This window comes from Serinus canaria, chromosome 6 (assembly GCF_022539315.1).
Source record: "Serinus canaria isolate serCan28SL12 chromosome 6, serCan2020, whole genome shotgun sequence".
Classification (NCBI taxonomy): Eukaryota; Metazoa; Chordata; class Aves; order Passeriformes; family Fringillidae; genus Serinus; species Serinus canaria.
In genome coordinates this window covers 11583759-11603395 of record NC_066320.1, presented here as the reverse complement: position 1 = coordinate 11603395, position 19637 = coordinate 11583759, and the positions used below count along the sequence as shown (strand labels likewise).

The 19637-nt window shown below is 41.8% G+C and overlaps 1 protein-coding gene across 9 annotated transcripts in view; it reads left to right on the top strand.

Moving 5' to 3' along the window:
- Positions 1-19637, top strand: part of ZMIZ1 (zinc finger MIZ-type containing 1) — a 336761-nt gene that overhangs the window by 171962 nt on the left and 145162 nt on the right. For all 9 annotated transcript variants that reach the window (XM_050975941.1, XM_050975945.1, XM_018910990.3 and 6 more), the window contains one exon: positions 9222-9331. In XM_050975941.1, coding sequence (XP_050831898.1) covers positions 9272-9331 — 60 coding nt within the window. In that variant the 5' untranslated portion in view covers positions 9222-9271. The remainder of the gene's footprint in view (positions 1-9221; positions 9332-19637) is intronic.

The following is a 19637-nucleotide window of genomic DNA, read 5'->3' as shown; positions in this document are numbered from 1 at the left end:
AATTAAGATTCTTGGTAAAAAGAAACTTATCTTATGATAAGTGTAAAGTTCTCTTCATTTGCCTCTAAAGGAGGTGTGGGACACTGGTAATTATTAGAGGCCAGTTTGTAGATAAATGGTTCCTCTCCATAGCTAAGGTGGTGAGAAAACAAAATGGGGCAGAGAATCATCGATATTTGAGTTAAAATCTTTCTTGAAGGCAGCAGGCTTTATTGTGTAAAGCTCCTGCAGTATTTTGTAATCTAGGTGTCTGGAAGAATTTCTGACTTACTGGAATTCTGGGCACTTGGAAAGCATGAATAGCAATGACTACACTACAGATAGGTGAGTAGCAGGGATGTGTACAGATTTGACTTTATTGGAATTGAAGGCATTGCAGTTGGTACTGGTTTTAAAATATGTTGTGTTCAAAATCAATTCTAGGGTGTCCAAAGTATTTCTGGGCTTTGTGATAAAGTTTCAGTAGCAATGCATCTGTCTCTTTGGGTGTGTTTCAGGTCCTTGAACACTAGCTGTTGAGACTAACATAAACAGCAGTCACATTTCAAGTCTTCCAGGATATTGTGTTCACACAATGTTTGATTATGTATGTACAGAAGAGTTTTCTGTGAGGGATACACAGTTATTTGATTTGCTTGTCCAGTCCTGGCTCATTTTACCTAGACTCTCAGTACAGTTTCTTAAAATTTAGGATTTGGTGGCGACTTGAAACACTGAGTGTTTATCCAATTGTATTGACAATTCAGTTAAACCAAATTCGTTGGTTTTTAATGGATATTCTGCAGGTCCAGAAGTATTCCTATAGATGGCTACCCAGTCAGCTGCCTTAAAATGAAGATGATAAAATAGATTATAAACATTACCAAAACTGTAGTTTTGTTTTGTCTAGATGCCCAATATTTCTAGTTTAAGTTACTTAAAAGAAAGTAACCCTCTAGCAGTAAATTGTCATAACTTAAAGCAAGTGGAGGGTTTGTGAGAAGCCCCATTTGGATGGCACCTAAAAGCAGTGCAGGCAATGTAATTTGGCTGCCAGCAACTGCTCTGTTTCTCCAGTTATAAAAGTTCACAGCCATCCAACATCTGCTTTACTTTTTTCAGGTGTATTTAGTTTTTTTAGTTTTTGCTGGTCCTCCTGAAATTTATATTGCTTCTATTCTGTTGAGCTTAGTAAATATTTAAATTTCATCAGAACAGGCCAGAATAATGGCTGATGTCAAAATTGTTGGAGCATGTGTCACAAAGCAGCTATTCAGTTGCTCTGTTCTCCAGAGACTTTGCTGATTGAGCTAATGTTTTTTCTCCATACCTTCCCTCTCCCTGAGTGGTCTTCTGCAAAGCAGTGATGCTTTCCCTGGTGGCTTATGAGAAATCATTGGTTTTAGGAAGATTTCCTTATCTCATAAAATGAAAGAAAAGATTAATAGATCTTAATTTATAAAAAATAAGGAGAAATTACCATCTACTTTGAGTATTTGTCTTCTTTATGTTGCTAAACTTAGTGGGGGGCAAAAAAAAGGAGTCCAAATCTATCCTCATTCCTTTACTTGGTGCAATATAGTTTGGGGATAGGGGATTGTTATATTCTTTGTGTTGCCACTCAGTAATGAGGAATAGAAGTTGTGATGGTGCAGTATCATGAGAAGAAATCAGCAATTTCCTACAAATGCCACAGTTCAACTTCCAAAACATGCCTGGTTTCATCTGATAAGTAAGAGGGCCTTCAGTGTCAGAATGCAGATCCTTCTGACTTCTAATTCACAGTGGGCTTGAGATAGTTCTTACTAGGAGCATTTTTTTGGGTTGACCCAGGAGATTTTGACCTCTCTTTGTTATATAGCAGGCTATCTGCTGCAAGAGAGTTGTTATCAGAGCATAGCAAACACAGAGTAACATCTTCAATTTTTGACAGGTAATTGTCAAAAATATTTGCTGCCAGTACCATCTTTCCTCTGTCCTTTTCTCCTCCTTCTGAGACTGTCTTTGACAGTTTGGTTAGGTCATTGCTGTTTCCTCTAGACCTTTAGAAAATGCTTATATTAGGTTGTCTTCTGTAGCTTATCTCTCAGGTTTTAAGCAAATAACTTAGGCTCATGTCCAAACCAGCTGGTTTTCTTTAGTAGCTGATAAATGTCTAGCAAAAGCAGGAAAAAGTTTCCAGTTCATAGATATTCTTTGTTGTAGCTCTATAGACTCAGCCCCCAGAAGGTGTGTAAAGCCAGGTGATGTTAGCTATACTACATGCCTGTTTGCAGGATTTGGTAGGCAGAACCAAAGAATTCTCAGCAAATACTTTGCATCTTACCACAGAACCTCTGAAAGAAGCAAGCTTTCATTAGGTAAATAAGCAAGCATTGCATGCCAGAATGCAAACCTTTTTCTGTTCTATGCTCACCTGACTTCTGCAATTCTCTCACTGAGCCCAGAAGGTGGGAAGAGGTGCTTGATTCTGCTTCAGTTTAGAGACTGGCAATTTATCAGGGAGAGATTTTTGACATCATTGTTGTGTGAGTGATCACGGACACTGGTTATGAAATCATTTGAGCACAACCCAGCAAGTTTTTAGGGATGGCTCATTTGCTTGTAGCTGTCCCAATGAGGATTAGTATTTCTTACCTGCAAGCTACAGTACATATAGTAAACCACTGGATCAGTGGGTTCTGCTGTGAACTGTCAATGTTCTAGCAGATCTGTCTGTATTGGAGCGTGCAAAGCCTCTGAGAGCACTATAACGGGGCTCTCAGCCCTGGCTCCCCAGTAGCACACTTCTACACACTTTTGCCTTTAAATTTTGTGTTATTATCTCTTGCTGTTTTAAACTGCAGTGTCCTTTTACCTCCTTGCTCTCCCTCAAGATAACAAGCTGACAGAGCTGATGACACTAGGAGCTGGATGGAATGCAGGGAAACCAACCTTATAATACAAGCTTGCAGCAGGGCAATTACCTGTGATCTGCAGATGCTGCTCTCGGTCTGAGGAAACCACTTATTTCAGCCAGCAGGCTGGAGGTGAGGGCTGCCGGTGCAAAAGGCAGTTCATGTGCTTAATGGTTAGTGCTGGCTGGTGACCAGCTTGCCCAGGCTCAAGGGAGCTCTCTCCTTAGCTCTCTCTTATACAGTGTGTGAGGTTTTTTATATTTCTATGTGTATACTTTAAGTATAGGTCATATCCCAGTGCTGTGTGTGTGCTTCCAGCTAGCCCGACCACCTTTGCCTTTGTAATCAGGGTGCAGATGTGCTTCATGATTGAACAACTTGTGCGCACCGCCGCTCCTCCTCCCCGAGGAGTCCGGCAGGCTTGCTTATGCAAGCTGTCATGCTGTCTTTTTTTCAAAAGCATGTGTGGGTTTGCTTTTGTGTGTATCCGGCTGGCTGTTGGTGCCTGCATATAATAGGCTCTGTGTATAAAAACGTTCCCAAGCACACGGCTGCGGAAACAGCTTCCTTAAACCCGACAAAATTGCCAGCCCTTGCAGCTCAAGCCACCATAAATTACAAAAACCTGCTCCCACCTCCCTGGAGCTGTGCCTGCCGGGCGCTGTGTGCGCATACACACTCGCTTTCCTTCTCTCGCAGTCAAAGATGATAGAAAGTCTTCTGGGGATTACTGCACATTTGTAGAGCAACAATGGAAAGCAACACAGCATAAATATCTATTCTCCTCACCCAGCATAACAAACGCTGCTTTGTCTCACATCTGGCCCTTTTTAATAGCTCAAAGCCAACAGCAGTAGCTATTTAACAGCTTATGGTAAATAAAGCTTTATTAAAACAACTTCCTTTTTCAAGTGTTTAATGATGAAAACAGCTTTTCACCTGACATTTTATACTTTTTGTACCATATCTAGTAGAAGAAATAAATTAGTTCTCATGGATAAATATTAAACTTTTTCCAGCAGATGATCTTTGAAAGCATCTTTGAAAATTCTCGTACTGAAAAGCGGGCTCGGAGCCCTTTGAATGCTGTGTGAGCCATGTGCCTGAGTGCAGACGTGCCGAGCTGCATTGTGCCCGCTCTGTGCGGGCTGTCGGAGCTGCGCCTCGGGGCTGGGCTGTGCCGCGGGCGAGCACCGGCTGGGGCGGGGAATCCATGCAATTACACGCAATTAGCGGCGTTAACCTGGGTGTGCACACGGAGGTGCGTTCTCATAGTACAAGAAACAACTTCTTACAATATGTTTAAAGAGAAGGGAAATGTCAAGTGGTTCTAGATGGTTTTTGTCTCCGGACCGACGAATTTTGCCACCAGGACAGGGCGCTAGGAGTAAATGATGTTTCTTAAATCCAAGACTGGAGGTGACAGGCTCCCCGAAACTGCTGCACTGGTTCGGACCCGGCTTCTCGGGGGTCCGTGCTTCAGGCGACGGAACGCGGCTGTTCCCCCTCGTGGCCTCCGCAGGTCCGCCGCCCCGGGCCCCGCGTCTCGCCCCGGGCTGTCCCGGTCCCCCCCGGTCCCGGCGGTGGCGCGGCCCGGCGGCGCCCCCTGGCGGGTCGCGGCGGTACCTGCCCCGCCGCAGCCGCTCCCGCCCTCGCTCCCGCCTGGCTTGTTGCTTCATCAAAGTCACTTGGTAGATACAGATTGCCTGCCCTCTCGTAGGACCCTCAGCATGCCGGAGACTTGAGGGAAATTATTAGTTTTTAGCTGATTGAATAAACAGCATTAACCAACTTGTGTGCTGTGGCGGCAGGGGGCAGGGATGTTTAGAGCTGCTGTGCTGAATCCCTGCTTAAGGAACTGATCGTCATTTTCCCTTTTCACCTACTGTTAAAATTTCCTAACCGATAAAGGTATTTCCTGAGTCTTTTAATTTATGGCTTTCTTGCCTTGAGTGGTCCGAAGTGCGTCCAGATTAGATCTTGTCTGGTGCAGGCACCGCAGGGTGGCTGGTCCCCTGTGGAAATGGAGACCTGGCGTAAGGCTGTGCTGCTGGCCTCGAGCACCGCTGGAGAGCATCCTCCCCTGCCGCCTGGGAAGGGCTCCTTTCCTTCTCTGCCCTCAGAGTGGATTTCTGGTGGGAAGATTATTTGCTATAAACTTGGTTTCTGGAGGAATGGCGCCCTGTTGCTGTGGCAAGGGGGTGGGTGGTAGTGCTTGGGGCTGGGCAGCAGCTGATGTTTCCGGAGAGTGCCGCTCCAGCTCCATCTCTGCCCAGCAGTGACGGAAGGAAGCCTGGGGGAACAAGAGCAGAAGGCACCATATGAAGTCTCTCTAGACTCAGGGAGAAGGCTGGGCCTGTTCCAGTGATGGTTCAGGTCTCCCTTGGCTGCAGGGCAGCAGATCTCCCTGGTCCATTGGTCCAACGGGGGCAGAGCTCTCGCTGTGGATAGCGGTTCTGGCCATGAGGAGAGCTCAGCCCAGAGCACAATCCATGCTAACTAACTAAATCCACACTAACTTTCCAAATGCTGAAGGGTTTTAGACACGTTTGAAGTAGTGGTGAAATATTTGGCTTAATTTTTTTCCCCCTCTCTAGGAGACTGTTCAGACTGCCTTAGAAACTGGTGGGGACCACGTTTTACTAAATTGTTTTCTTAACTGTGTTGTTTGGAAGTTCAGTTTCTGATATAATAATTGCAGTCTCCTAACCTGAACTGTCACCCAACACAGTGTGTAGTAGAATCTCATGAAATTCTCTTTCATGGAGCCAGTGAAAAATTTCATTCATTTTTCAATGTGGAAGAGGGTTTTGTAGTAATGGTTTAAAAGATTCAGTATGTTTAGTGTTAAAAAAAAAAGGCTAACAGGTCGATACATCTGTTCCTTTAAAAACCTTATTCTCCATTTTTGAGACATCATAAATATGTAGATGAGGCCTCTTTAATTACTGCCTAGGGCTATAAACTCTCAATGCTAGAGGGAGGGGAAAAATGAAGAATAATTCGGCTTTTTTTTTTTTGGGTTTTTTTTTTTTTTTTTTTTTGAGAGAGAGAGGGAGACTATGTTTTTGCCTCAGAAAAGAAAGAAGAATGGGCCTTTTTATTGTTGAATTACCAGAAGGTGCTGGGAACACTTCTTCTTTTTTTGTTTATCCTTTTAGATTGGGTCAGCATGTAAAGAAGTAGTGTACAACTTTCCGGCTAATGTGTGCACCAAACAGAGGGGATTTGTTACAAAGCACCAGGAAAAATTCCCTTCTCTATCCTCCACTGCCAGTACCCTTAATCCTGATCAGCAACATCCCCTGCTGTCTCTTGAGCTGCTCGCAGGCCTGGATCTCAGCGTGCTGTCTAATGCAGGGACACCGCAGGCCAGCCAGGGACCCTGCAAAGTCGTTTTCACTTGTGACCTGATAAGTGCACGGCACTTGAACGAATAGAAGTCTGTTCTTATTCAGCCCTGATGGCCTTTCTGTATCTTAAGTACTGTTATTTTCGACTAAGGTGATCTTGCTGCTACTTTTAAAATAGGATGAGATCGACAGAAAGGGTATTTTTTAAATTTCAGGGCGTGGATGTGGATGTGGATGTGGGAAACCAGGCCAGAGTACAGCAATCCCCATGTTGTAGGTATAGTTACTGGAAATTTAATTCTGCTGTTATTTTTCTTCCAGCCAAAATGGTCTGGTGTCAAAATGCTTATTCTGCTGTGGTGAAATTTCTGATCTCTATAATAATTTTCACTTTCCATGTTTAATCTTTTAATTCTTGCTGAGGCCCATGAAAGAGTAATTTCCAGATAATAATGGTTTCCCACTAATAAGCTCTGCGTTTTTTTATAGCAGAAATTACTTAGAGCCAGTATGCTCACTGAAAAAAAATTACACTATTTGATGCTCTTATGATGTGTCTGAGAGAAAGATAAAGATGAGTCTTGCGGCGGTGAGACAGAGCATTTCAAATCCAAAGCGTTGTGTCATTGTGTGTGATGGGGCTTCATGTGTACCATTTTGGCTGTTTGGTTCGGCAACAAATGTTTACTGTGCAGGGGAGTTAGTGGGCTGAGGGCCTTCTCTTGACCAGGAGAGAATAAATGAGATTGGGCTGTGAAAGTAGCAAACTGTCAGCTGGTGGATGATGGTCCATCCATGCTGTGAGGGAGAAGAGGCAGAGGGAGCCTGGCAGGCCAAAGACTCAGCCATAGAGCTAATGACGTGAGAACAAGTGGAACTGAGCATGGAAATGAAAATTCTTCTAGCCCACTAGGGGAAGGGTGAGAATTAGAGAATGCTTTTCTATGAGAGCCATTGGATTTTTAAACCAGAACTATTTTGAAGTCTGAATTTGATCCATTTATTACAGAATTTGTGTGCCCGGTCTATGTAGAGAGTAGGGGATTGCACCCCCAGTCCTGCCTCCTAAGGGCCTCGTCGGGCTTTGAGAAGAAGACCCATTGCCATGTGGGAGCAATGGCAATTTGGACAAGTACTATAGAAAGCTGTGGCTCAGGTAGCTGATACTATGATAGCAGTCTTTGATTTTGTTTATGGTTAACTGTAGCACAGTGAACTAGAGTGGCATTACGGGTGTACACATGAAATTGTGTAATTCAAAAATGTCGTGACTTTCTTTAAAAAAAAAAAAGCTGCCTCAGTTTGCATGTCTTGAAATTTTTCAACAGACATCTGTGTGCTATATGTATTTGTTTTCAGTGTGCCCTTCTCCATCTGTGCTGATGTTCAATTAAAATGCAGATAACGTGTCCTAGCTTGTAAGATGGATCACTGGTGGAATACTGTCATGTCTAGGCTAGCTTATCTCTTGATAAATACCTCTGCTGTCCACTGGAAGATTAAACTTCATGTCTGCTGAGGTCTGTTTGGGGGTCCTACAGGCAGATAAGATTGTGTAACTGGCTTTTAATAAAGTACATCAATTTACATTTGCTAGAGGACCTTTGGATGGCACTTGCTGTTGAGAAGGCAGTGGCATAATCAGAAGATAATACTTGCATACTTGGGTCTTCTGTTTCATAAGTATTATATTTTATTGACAGGAATGCTTTGAGCCCTCTTGTGTCTGGAGCTTGGAGGTGAGGAGCTTGAGCTGCTGTTCTAAGACCTTATTTAGTTGTCAAGCAGAAAAGATTTTTTCCCCTGAGTCTAATCCAGCAGGAGCTATGAAAGAACATTATCAGCTAGGTACAGCAATCTCTGGTGCTTTGGGTGTGTGGGATGCCTGCAGATCTGTGGTCTGGGGTCTGTGTTTTTGTGAGAGCAGTGTAATCAAGATTCCCAGCACGGGGAGCACTCTTCTTCTCAAGGGGGTTGAGTATGGACAGTGCTGGAATTGTTTAACTGAAGAGATGTTGAGTTGTGCACCAGAAATGCTGAACAGCCAGCTTCTCTAACCAGACAAGTATCTGAAAAATTTGCTTTCTCTTATGTGTGTGGAGGGAGTGCAAAACTGCCATGCAGTTTTGTCATGAACAGTGCTCCAAATAACAATCCACTCAGTGCCACTGAAGAGGTCCCTGAGGGAGAGGTTTCTGTGCAAGACTGGGACCTTCCTTGTGCTACTATGAAGTTTGGTGTAAATAGGGCATTTGAGTATATATTTCTGTGCCCATTCATTGTTCATGAGCTCCAAACACTACTCTGAGGCTTAATTTTTATTTTCTAGATTGTTTTAAAAGTTACAGGAAGGTTTAATTTGCCTTAAATCGCACTGTTTGTTAAGAGATGGACCTAAAGACCACAAAGTGTGTTTTTCCAGAAGTAACAAGTAGTTTGTTCAGCTATAGAAACCTGACTGCACACAATTTTTCTCGAAGGCAGGAACTGTACAGCCCTTTGCTCTGAAGATTAGGCCTATTCCACAGATTTATTCTAGGTTGTGCATCTGGACATCCATCATTCTTAAAATCTGGGCTATGTTGTGGATCCCAGTCCTTCCTACCCTGTCATCTTGGCCATTTAAAGGGCTCATGAAATAGATTTGCTAGTTAGAGGAGAGTCCACAATGAACCTGTTGCTTTCATTTTCAATCCAGAAATCCAGATTCTTCAGGACACACATTTTATGTTATTTTTGGCCATGTAATACTCTGCTGTATCTGATTAATTTAATATTTATGGGAGGTATTTTCTCTTAGAGGAAGATTAGGAAGAATCCCCATGCCCTTGTCCTTGCAAAAGCCAGGCTGTCATTGTTATTGGGATTTTTTAAATTATTTTATCTCTCAGTTTGCTCAGGAGTTTCTTGCAAGCAGCTTTGTTCAATTGTTCAGGTGGTGGAAGTGTATGGACCATGTTCAGTGATGTTTATTGTCCTTTTTGTCTTGCAGATTGAGGGATTTTAATGGCTTTCAGGTAGAAGAAAGTGAAGACAATCAAAATGAATTCTATGGACAGGCACATACAGCAGACCAATGACCGGCTGCAGTGCATAAAACAGGTGAGTGAAGGTGGAGGTCATTGCTGCTGAATGAGGGCTGGGTGTTGTGTGGCAGGCATTGCATATTACAGTGTCCTGTTGTTTAATGAGTATCCTTGCCCTTCAGAGGGAAGGAATGAGACACACTAATCTCATTGAAGAGAATATCTGCTGTGAGAGCTGGTGTATTAACCTCAAAAGCCAAACTTTCCTGTACACCTTTCTAAGAGCTCTTTAGCCCGGAGACTCAACAAATCTGTCTCAGCTGGAAGCAGAGTGGTGCTCATGCTGCCAGCTCAGCCCCAGAGGGTCACAGCGGGCAGCTGTCATTCTAGTGCTCTGAGCACAGTAATCCACAATTCCAATGGGCCAGTTTTGATTTTAATCCAGTAGCTGACCTGAGACCTGCACTGCCTGGAGACTCAGAACCTGGATGGTTGGCATGCCTCCAAGTGCTCAGAGTGCTGCTTAATCAGTTTGCATGGAGATTGCAAAAACTTCTGATTGCGAGGTAAAATTTTCAGAAGCATCTGTTTGTGAAGATGAAGGGCTCTTCACATGCCACTGCCTTTCAGTGAATTATGTCTCATTTACAGATTTCCCCACTGTAACTGTGCTTGCAAATGCTTTTATAACTGAGCAGCAGCAAGGAGACAGAGGCTGTCTTTGCTGTCTTTCCCTGTTTTACCCTTCTCAGTGAACTTTGCTCTCTAGGGTTGCAGGCAGTGTGTATTCTCTCCCCTCATGTATGTTCTTATCCACATGGAACAATCCTAACAGAATTTTCATGGCAACAGTCCTTTTAGAGGAGGTGAGCAAGAAAATGTTTTTTCATGTTGATATTTCCTGTATTTATCTCTAAATCAATGCATGCATGCAGCAAACAGGTGCATAAATGCAAGTTGCACACAGATATTTTCAAGAACCCATCTGGATCCAGGAGATGAGCTCCAAAGTTCATCTCTGCAGACTGGTTGAAATTTTCTGAATTCCACTAGAAAAACAGAAACTTGTTATTCCATGAAATAATGTTCCCAAATAATTTTTCACTGTTGTCTGGGCAGTTTTGTTTGTCACATTGGGTCACAGCAGAGTCCTGCTGCTTTAGCTAACACAAATAAAAACTAAGTTAAAAACCTGCCTGCCTACTTGTGTCCTAGGACAAATGCATATTGCTTCTTGAGGCAGCACAGCATTTCTCTGTTCATAATTTGTGTTGTAGACACAAACACACTAAATCAAAGGAACTGATAAAAGATAAGTGTGGGGATAGTACTGGATGAGTAGCTCTGGATTTTTAAATTTATTTCTTTAAGGACAACTTCCTCAAGAGAAGCAGCCAAGGGGAAGTGCTGATCTCTCTGTGGTGAGCTGCAATAGGACACAGGAAAATGCAGTGACACTGTGTCAGGGGAAGTTCAGCCTGGGCATTAGGAAAAGGCTCTTCACTGAGAGGATGGTCAGGCCCTGGAACAGACTATCTATGGAAGTGGTCACAGCACCAAGCCTGTCAGAGTTCAAGGAATGTCCTGATGATGCCCTTAGTCACCTGATTTAATTTTAGGTAGTCATCTAAGGAGCAGGAAGTTTGCCTTATTATTAGTTAGAGGTCCCTTCCAATTTGATATATTCTTTGATTCTATAAGAATATGTTTATCTTCTTAGTTTCATCATTCTCCATCATTATATTATTATAGCTTTTCCTAGATATTAGTGGAAGTTGACATTTTCTAGAATGTGTTGGAATGCAGGAATATGTGGCATTTTGCAGGTGATGTTTTGGGTGATACAGAAAAAGATTACTGTTCACACCTGAACCAGATGATTTTTCTCTCCGTATTTCCTTTATAAGACAGGGTTTCAGAATGAATCAAACAAAGCTAGTTCATAGGTCAAGGAGCAGAAATAGGAATCTTTTCCTGCAGAATTGCTGTTTGTCATCCATCCTCGCTCTGTGGTGTCTCTCTTTCATCACTCTGCAGTGAAAGTTAATGCATCTAATGGCCCTTCAGAAGCCTGAGGAAAATATGAATTTGAGGATTTCATCCCAGTTTCTTATGAACAACTATCTGGTTCAGAATAAACATGCCCTTGACTGGTACAAATTGGTGTCCTTTTTGGCCATCCTGGCCCATAGGATGAAGAATGAAAGTTAGATTGCAGAACAATTTAACCTTCTAACTGTAAGAACAGACCTTTACATCAAGTGGAGACAAATGGAGGATGCTGCTCAGCTCCTTTTTCTAGAGCTGTCAGTTTCTGTACATAATTTATATTATTTTAATTAGATAAGAGAATATCAAATTACACTTCTTAAAGTTTTAAAGAGATAATTTTGCCTATGTAATGGGTACTCTGTCAGTTAAACCCCTAACTTCATTTATACATAGTGCTGTTTTGCATATGCAGCTTGGATATTTCTTGATGAAGGCCAGGGGGAAGGGAGGAAGGTCACGCTGCCCATAATTTGTGTTGCACTCTCTGTTTTCTTTGATCCTGGAAGAAAGCTTGGGATTTTCTGGTAGACCAGGAGCATGCTTGTGTCAGAGTTCAAAGGATGCCTGAAAAGGAGCTATCCTGCTTGGGAATGCTTGTGAATTCATGCTTCCCCCATTCTGTTTATGCCCCAAAAAAAAGAGAAGGAGAAAACTCTTGTTTTCAACTCATGACAAACTGTAGTCAATTAAGATAGTGCCTGAACACCAAAAATATGTCTCAGAAAGCTTTTTTTTTTATTTTTTTGTGAGAGTGGCACTACTTGTAGTTTTGTTGGAGAGTGACTGGTTTTTTAAAAATATTTTGTTTTGTTGAAGAAAGTAGCATCAAAGCTGCTCTTTGCTTTTTCTTAGTTCCAGAATCTTGTGCTGTTATCTTTGCTGTAGTGGAGAAAGAGACAGAAACTGCCTTTTTGGAAGACACTCAACTCTCTGTCACAGGGTCATAAATTTCCAGCTTCAGGACCTTTACCTTGTTCTTTGAGACAGGCCATTAGCTGGCTAATACTAGAAAGGGTAATTTCCAGTTCACCCATTGAGAGCTCACTGCTCTGTGCATGTTGAGTTTGGGAGCAAAGCACTCCCTTGCATGGCCATGTCAATGTATCTTCACCTATTCTGGGGATTAACTGCAGGGTCAGACAAAAATGTGTCTGCCTTTTCTTCTGGTCTCATCTGTTGTCCCCTTTTCCCAGACTGTGAACAAACAGTGCTGCTGTTCCCCTGAGCACACATGTGCTTTTGGGGTGGTTAAGACAGCAGTGGTGTGGAAGGTGCACTGCAATAGGGGGAGGAAATCCACCCTTCCTTGGCGCCCAGCATCTGCAAGTTTTATAACCCTGCTGGCAGGCAGCGGCTCCTGCAGCCATTCTGAGAGCTGTCTGCCACCCTCCTTGCCCCTCACTCCAGCCCCTGAGAAATGCTATAAATGGTAATCCATGTGCCTCTTTAACTGGATCAGGTTTCAGCACAGGGTCAGGACAGGCTTCTTTCTTCCCAGCTCTGTGACTTGTGAGACACCCACAATATCCTTGCTGACTTCTGTTCCAGGATCAAGGTTGTGTTTTACCTTCATCTTTTTTAGTGCTTTAAAGCTACAAACCCAAAACTTGTATATGATCAGCTAGTTAGGAAATGAAGTGTGTGTTAAGAAGTGTTTCAGAATAGATGAAAGGGCAAACTGAAGAGGTGGCTATGTATTTATGCTTAAAAAAACCCCAGACTTCTGTGGAAGGCTGGAACAGCTTGTGTGGTCTCTTTGTAGCTGATTCCCTTAGTATTTGTAAGTGTGTGTGCTTTAAAATCAAACATAGCTTTTTTGATGTACAGCGGAAAAAGCCAAAGTAACAGGCTTTCCTTAACACGTGCAATTAGTTTGTCATGACACAGGAGACTCTTCAGGGTACACTGGAGGAAGCTGGATCTTCAGGTTTTTTTCTTAAAGTCTTTGTCCATACAAACAAAACCACAAAATTACTTTTGTGCAGAGCAAAGGTCTGATGGCCCCTGAGAATTCCCTGCCATATTTGAGGCTGCAGTAATAATGTGTTTATCTGCTTGTGACTCAGGTGGCTCTGGCACAATGTCCATGGAGCTGTGGGACAGCAGGAGCTGGTTCAGCCAGGCATGGAGCTGAATTTGAGAGCTTCCTTGCTGCCTGTTGCCCAGGCACAGCCTTCTGAAGGAGCCAGCTTGGCTCCTGCTGCATAGAAAATCCCAGTAAAGAATTGCCTGGGTTTCTTAAAGCCTTCTTCAGAGCAGTCCAGAGGTGTGGCTTTAACCAGATGCTGCCCATTGCATTTGTTAGGTGATAGGAGCAAATGCCAGGGGAAATCAGTGGCTTGGATTGGATAACACTTCTCTACTCTTACTCTAATTGGTCTATCTGAAAAACTTGGAGCTATTATAAATCTAGGGTCTTCTACCCTTTGTGTCTGTTTGCTGTCAGTCAGTTTTGTAATGTTCCTGTATGTTTCTTCTGAAATTCTTGCGAAGAAGTAGATGAAAAAAAACTTTTCTATATTGAAATTATGAGGAAGCTGCCCCTCTCAGAAAGGGTGTGTGATATCTTCCTGCTGTGCTGAGTACAGTTGTTAGGCTCTGTACTAAAGCTGTGCTGAAATGTTAGTAACAGGTGAAGGAGAAGTGTGAAAAGGCTCTCTGGTGTCAAAAGTATTAGATCATGGTGGGAACAGAGAAGGCTGGTTCTGGTGCTTGTGTCATGGTACATCAGGGCACATTGAGCTGGATCATCAAACGGTGCAGGATCACCACGTAATTGGAGACACACGTCACACAGCTGATTGCCAGAAACCCATTAGCATTTCTCCCCTCTTTCTTTCCAGAAGGCTTGCTGAATTGCTGCCTAGCAATGCTTTTTAGTGCCTACCCAGCCATTCAGAGAGATATGCTAAAAGTTGTAATTGCTGTGTGTTTGTGTTGATATTTTCTTGCTCAAATTGGAAACAAGCAAGCCCATTTCTTTCATCACTCAGCAGCTAGGTTTTTGGTAGCTTGCAATTCAGAGGAAAATAGAATTCTTTGTATATTTACATAACTGTTTTTAAGCTCTGAAGTGTTTGAACTAATTCTTCTGCTCTTCAGTGTTATTGTTGCAGGCTCATGTAAATGCTAAGCAGTCCTAAACATGTCATTTTTAGTATATTTTGGACTGGTTACCAAGGACTGGTATGAAATTACAGCTGAAAAGATTTTAATAAAAGGAAAAATGCTTCCCTTTTTTTTCATTTGCATGGGCTCACAAAACTGCCCACAGTAGTTTCATAAAAATTTTTTTCTTGAAGAACTTTGAAAATTAGAAGTATTCCTATGAAGAATGCATTTATTTAGAATATACTTTTTTTGGTATTCTATATAACTGTTACAGGAGTTTTAGCAGCTAAATGTGAAATAACAAGGCTAAAGGGGAAAAATACCTTTTCCTTAAAGAGACATTTGATGGGCCTCAAGTGTTACAGTTTATTGGTTGAATGGTCCATCAGTGTTGTGTTAGTAGCTACGTTTTTTTTTTGTATCTATTTTTCTGAGGCCTATAGCCACAAGTTCTTTGCCTGGTTTTGTGCTCAGTCTGTTGGAATATTCCTCTGCTAGACTAAAGTATGTTTAGTAAAAACTGACAGCAGACCAGCTTTCCTGGCTCCTCTAGTCCATTTAGAAACTTGTCAGTCAACATTCCTGCTCATTAGATCCTGCATCCTGGTAGGGAAGCTGCATGGGAAGGAGCAAAGAGGCAATTTGCTAGAAGCACTTCTGGTGGGGAGGGGGAAGAGAGCACCTTCTTGTTTGCAGTATTTGGCTGGTTTGTTTACCTGGCAGGATTCTAGTGGGTGGAATATAACCCATCAGGTTGAGAGGTGGATTGGTAAAGTGGTGGCAGCTTCATTTTGCCCATTCCCAGTTCTACTGCTCTACTGCAGCACCTGTCCTTGAGGGCTCAGGTGTTACTACTCTTAATATTAGTTGTGTTAGTATCCTTAGTATTTCCATTTCAAAATAGAAAGTGCACATTTTAAATTCAGGCAGAAAACCTCTATTACCCATAGGATTTAGTATAATTTCATTCTTTCCTCTGCAGCAAATTAATCTGGCCTGTGGTTTAAAATTCTTTGGATAAATAAGGATGAATATTTGAAAATTCTAGAAATCTGTAAGTGGAGTCCCTGATGTCACCTTGGTGTCAGATGAGCATAGGAAGTCCTTTTTGTTAGCAGCTGGGTCAAGCTTTGCAGTGAAAGTGTGACACAGCTGGTGACATCCCTGACTTCTGTCCTGCTGTTTCTGGATCTTCCTTTTTACATATGCACTTGCTACTTGACTTGCTGCTATTGTGTGCAACAGCAAGTCCATAGAGGCATGGCTTAGAGTTTGCACATAAGTTTTCTACCATTTGTAAAAGCAGGTGTTTTCAAATGAGTTATAGTGGCCAAAGTACTGTTAATACCAAGAGCCTTCAGCTGTGCAGACCTCTGCCATCATCTCCTGAAGGAAAAGTCTTTTCACTGGTGTGTTCACTCCTTCTTGCCTCTGTGCACTAACACATTGTACGTGGGCAGGTCACACAGCAGGTGCTGTGGGCAGTTTTGTAATTGAAAAATTATCTGGGGAAGCATTTTTCCTTTTGATTTGCAAAAAATCTCAGTAATGCCTTGCTGGCTGGTAGGACCTGTGAGAATAGGTCATGAGAATTTACATCTTCCACTGTGGTAGCAGTTTGTGTAGTCATCATTTTAAGTAGTCACCTTGAGATTTTATCTCTGCATAGATTAAGAGATTAAAATAATAAAGATTAAAACAGTTGATTAAAAGTGCTATAAAAAGCTCAGTAAGTAAATTACTCAAACGAGTGAAAAAAAATAAATGGCAAAACAAAGTATGTCCAACAAATGTGCTGCTGTTCAGGATATACTGAAGACTAGTAGATATTTTTCAAAATCAGTGAATTTATTCTTCTGAAATTTAGAAAATTAATAAATGTATCTACTTTAATTAAATTTTTAAATTTGATTCAGTACGTATATCAGAGAAGCTGGTGCTTTTTTTTTTCCCCCTTGCCATCAACTCACTTTATACTTTAGGTGGTTTTACTTCTTTTTAAAGAAGGCGTTGTTGACAATAGTTTTCCAGTAAAGGGATGATGTAATACTTCTTTAATGTCCTTGAAACACCTTGGTAAGATAAGAACTGCATGAAAGAAAACCACTGATCCAAGCTTTTCATGAGGTGATATATACCTAAAATTATGAAATGGTTTACAACACAGAAGTATTTATGTAGACACCCCACTTTGCCTGAGTCCTTCTCTTAATCTTCTACTAAAACACATTACGAACGTAGATTTTTTTGCCTTACAGCAGGTAAGCAAGTCTAAAACAAATAAGCCTATTTTTATCAATAAAATCCATTACCAATTTGTGTCAATATTATTGTAATAAGGAAACATTATTCTAATAGTGCTGTGGTATTGTATCAGAAAGAGTATGGCCACTGCTTGGAGAAAATTAACTCCTTGATCTGTTGGGATGTTTAGGACTGAAACTACTGGCTGAAAATCACAAGGGCATTTGAGAAGAAAGCTCCTGTATCTTTGCTGGAGTGCTAAGGCTGAAGAAGCCTCAGCATTGTTGCTGTAGTCGCACAGAGAGGCATCTCATGCTGGCATGGTGTAATAGGGAGATACTCATGGAAAATGAGTTGTTTCATTTGCCAAGAAGAGCAAGTGAACTGGTTAGGCAAACTGATTTCATAATTCTGTTGAGCTGTAATTACAAATCTAAAGAGAGACTGGAGCCTTGCATGACTGAGCATGGCCTTGGAGAAAGAGCAAACAGTTGTACCTTTGTCTTTTGACTTTTATTCCATAAAATCAGTTAGTGAGTGCTTAAGGAAAAATACTTCTGACCCCTCTGATTATGTGGAGTTTTTGTAAACCATACTGTTTCCACTGCTCTCAGCTGACATCACAGCAGTGCAGGTGCTGGGGGTAAGGAAGGTGCAAAGCCTGCAGCAGCAGTCAAGAGATGAACATGAAGGCATACTACCATTAGTCTGCCCCATATCCATCTTCAGTCAGATCTGATCACAGCCTTTAGGCCCCCAAGTCAGTTTCCTCCTGAGCAGGGGAGGGTGGGGTGGAACAGTAGGTTATGACTAAAGGAGTTTAATTTGCTTAACATAAATTTTATCAAAGAATATCATAAATATACTGCAGTTACGTAGATTGAAAGGAAGACAATGTTGCAGTTCTGATCAGTAGAGTTAAGGAATGATTCTTGTTTCAGCTCTTCTGGCTTCTATGTATAGTTCTTGAGGATCAGATATTAAATCCATTCCTTACGCTTTTGTAAAACTAATGGACAAGCCAAGGCTGCAGTATCTTTCCTTTGCTCCAGCACATGCCATATAGGTGTACAATCATCCTCACAAGACTCATGGTACAGGAGATCCAGGCAGCAGAACAGGGCTGCTCAATTACCAGGCATTCACCTTTTCTGTAGTCAGTACTGAATTACACACACACTTTGTACTAAAAGAGTATGAGAGAAGCATCAGTTAAAATCTGCATTAATATAGTTTTGTTTCTTTACAGTTCATAACTGAACAGCTTGGGGTTTTTTCAGTTCAGTGGTGCTCATATTTTTTATTTCTTCTTTTTCTCATTTGTTTAGCATGTGATCTTGCTCAGTGTTTTCCTGATGTTAAAACAACCAATAGAGGTGCTGGTCATTGCTCAGTATTTGTTTTCTTTTGAAAAAGAAGCTGCAATGGACAAAGAGGGCAAAGGTGACTCCATTTGCTTGGTTTTCATAAGTAGGAATGGGTAACATGGTCTTAATCTCTCACTTAGTATATCTAGTGCCTCTCAAAATGTGAGCCTAATAAAATATTTATGAAGCCTCCGATGGAATGAGCCATGTAAGTGCAAGATAATTCTATTAATTAGGGATCTCTCCATCTCACAAACATGAAATTGGGAGGGGGGATTATCTGAATGCAAAGTGCACAGCTTGAGCCTTTTAATTTTTGCTAAATAAAACAGTCTTTGATATTGAAAAGGACTGTAGAGAATTGAACTATCTAAACCCATATCCAGATAAACAAAAATCACACTCCCAAAAGACAGTGAAGAGCTCAATGCTCCCCTCTATCTTCATGAAAAAGACCATTTGTTTTGAATATTGATTGCAGATGAGTTTTTAATATACTGAGTATGGCTGCTTATGGATAGGACAAGGTGTGCATAATCACTGTTGACAGTAAAAAAAAAAAAAAAGATGGAGAAACCTCCTACTTCAGGTCATGTCATTTTTTATGTTTAAAGTGTATTCTTGGGTAATGTTGTCCTGTATTTCCATACCTGAGCTTTCTGGCAGCCAGTGGTGGATGGGGATCTAAGTAGAGGCCTTTGCATATGAGGGGAGACAGGCTCAGAGCTTGCTCAGTGTTTGGAGTAGTAAAGGCTCCATCTATGTGTTAAAGCAAATGGCTCTTGCTGATTTGCAGGTGTTATGGTACTGAGTGAGCCATCAAATTCAGGTCTAACAGCAGTGTACCTGTGCACTGAGTAAGAGAGACCAGCTTTGTCTCCCCGTGGTTATGCTCTGTCAAGGGTGTCTGACCAGAAATCCTATTTACAGTCCTAAGAGAGGTGATTCGTTTTCCTTTGGGAGCTGAACGCCCTTTGCTCCATGTGCAGGAGCATGGTAATTCTGCTCCCAGTTGTTTCAGATGAAAGGCATGTAATCTCTGCCAGCTCTCTCTGCCCTTTCTCTTCCAGGTCCCGTTCTTCCCTACTCCCCTATTTGCCCCCCTTCAGCATATAAGTGTATTTTCATTACACATGACTGCAGACATGTCTGGATGAGCATTAAGATGGACAAAAAATAGTCTGAATTGCCTGGCAGAATCTGCCAAAGCACCTGGCCACCAAATCCAATCTCAAGGGTTAGAGTGAGATATGCCAGAGTGAGTACACCATACTCTTTTCTAACACCAGAGTTACAAAAGTACTGATGGAGTCAGCTCCATCAGCACAAGTGAAGTGGGTCAGCTCCTTCACCACACATTATCAATCGGTTTAGCTCCAAAGGAATTATGGTTTCTGCATTTATAGTTTTGAGTATACTTACTTTTATATATAAATTTTGATAGCTACTTTTCTGGTTTTGTTATTAAATTCATAGAATGACAACCATATGAGAATTTTAATTTCCATTGTTGTCAAGAAAGGCTTGAAAACCTCCATGTTTGCAGCTGAAAATAGCAAGCAGGTCATGTGAACCTCAGAGTTGTACACAGGCATTTCAAATGTATAT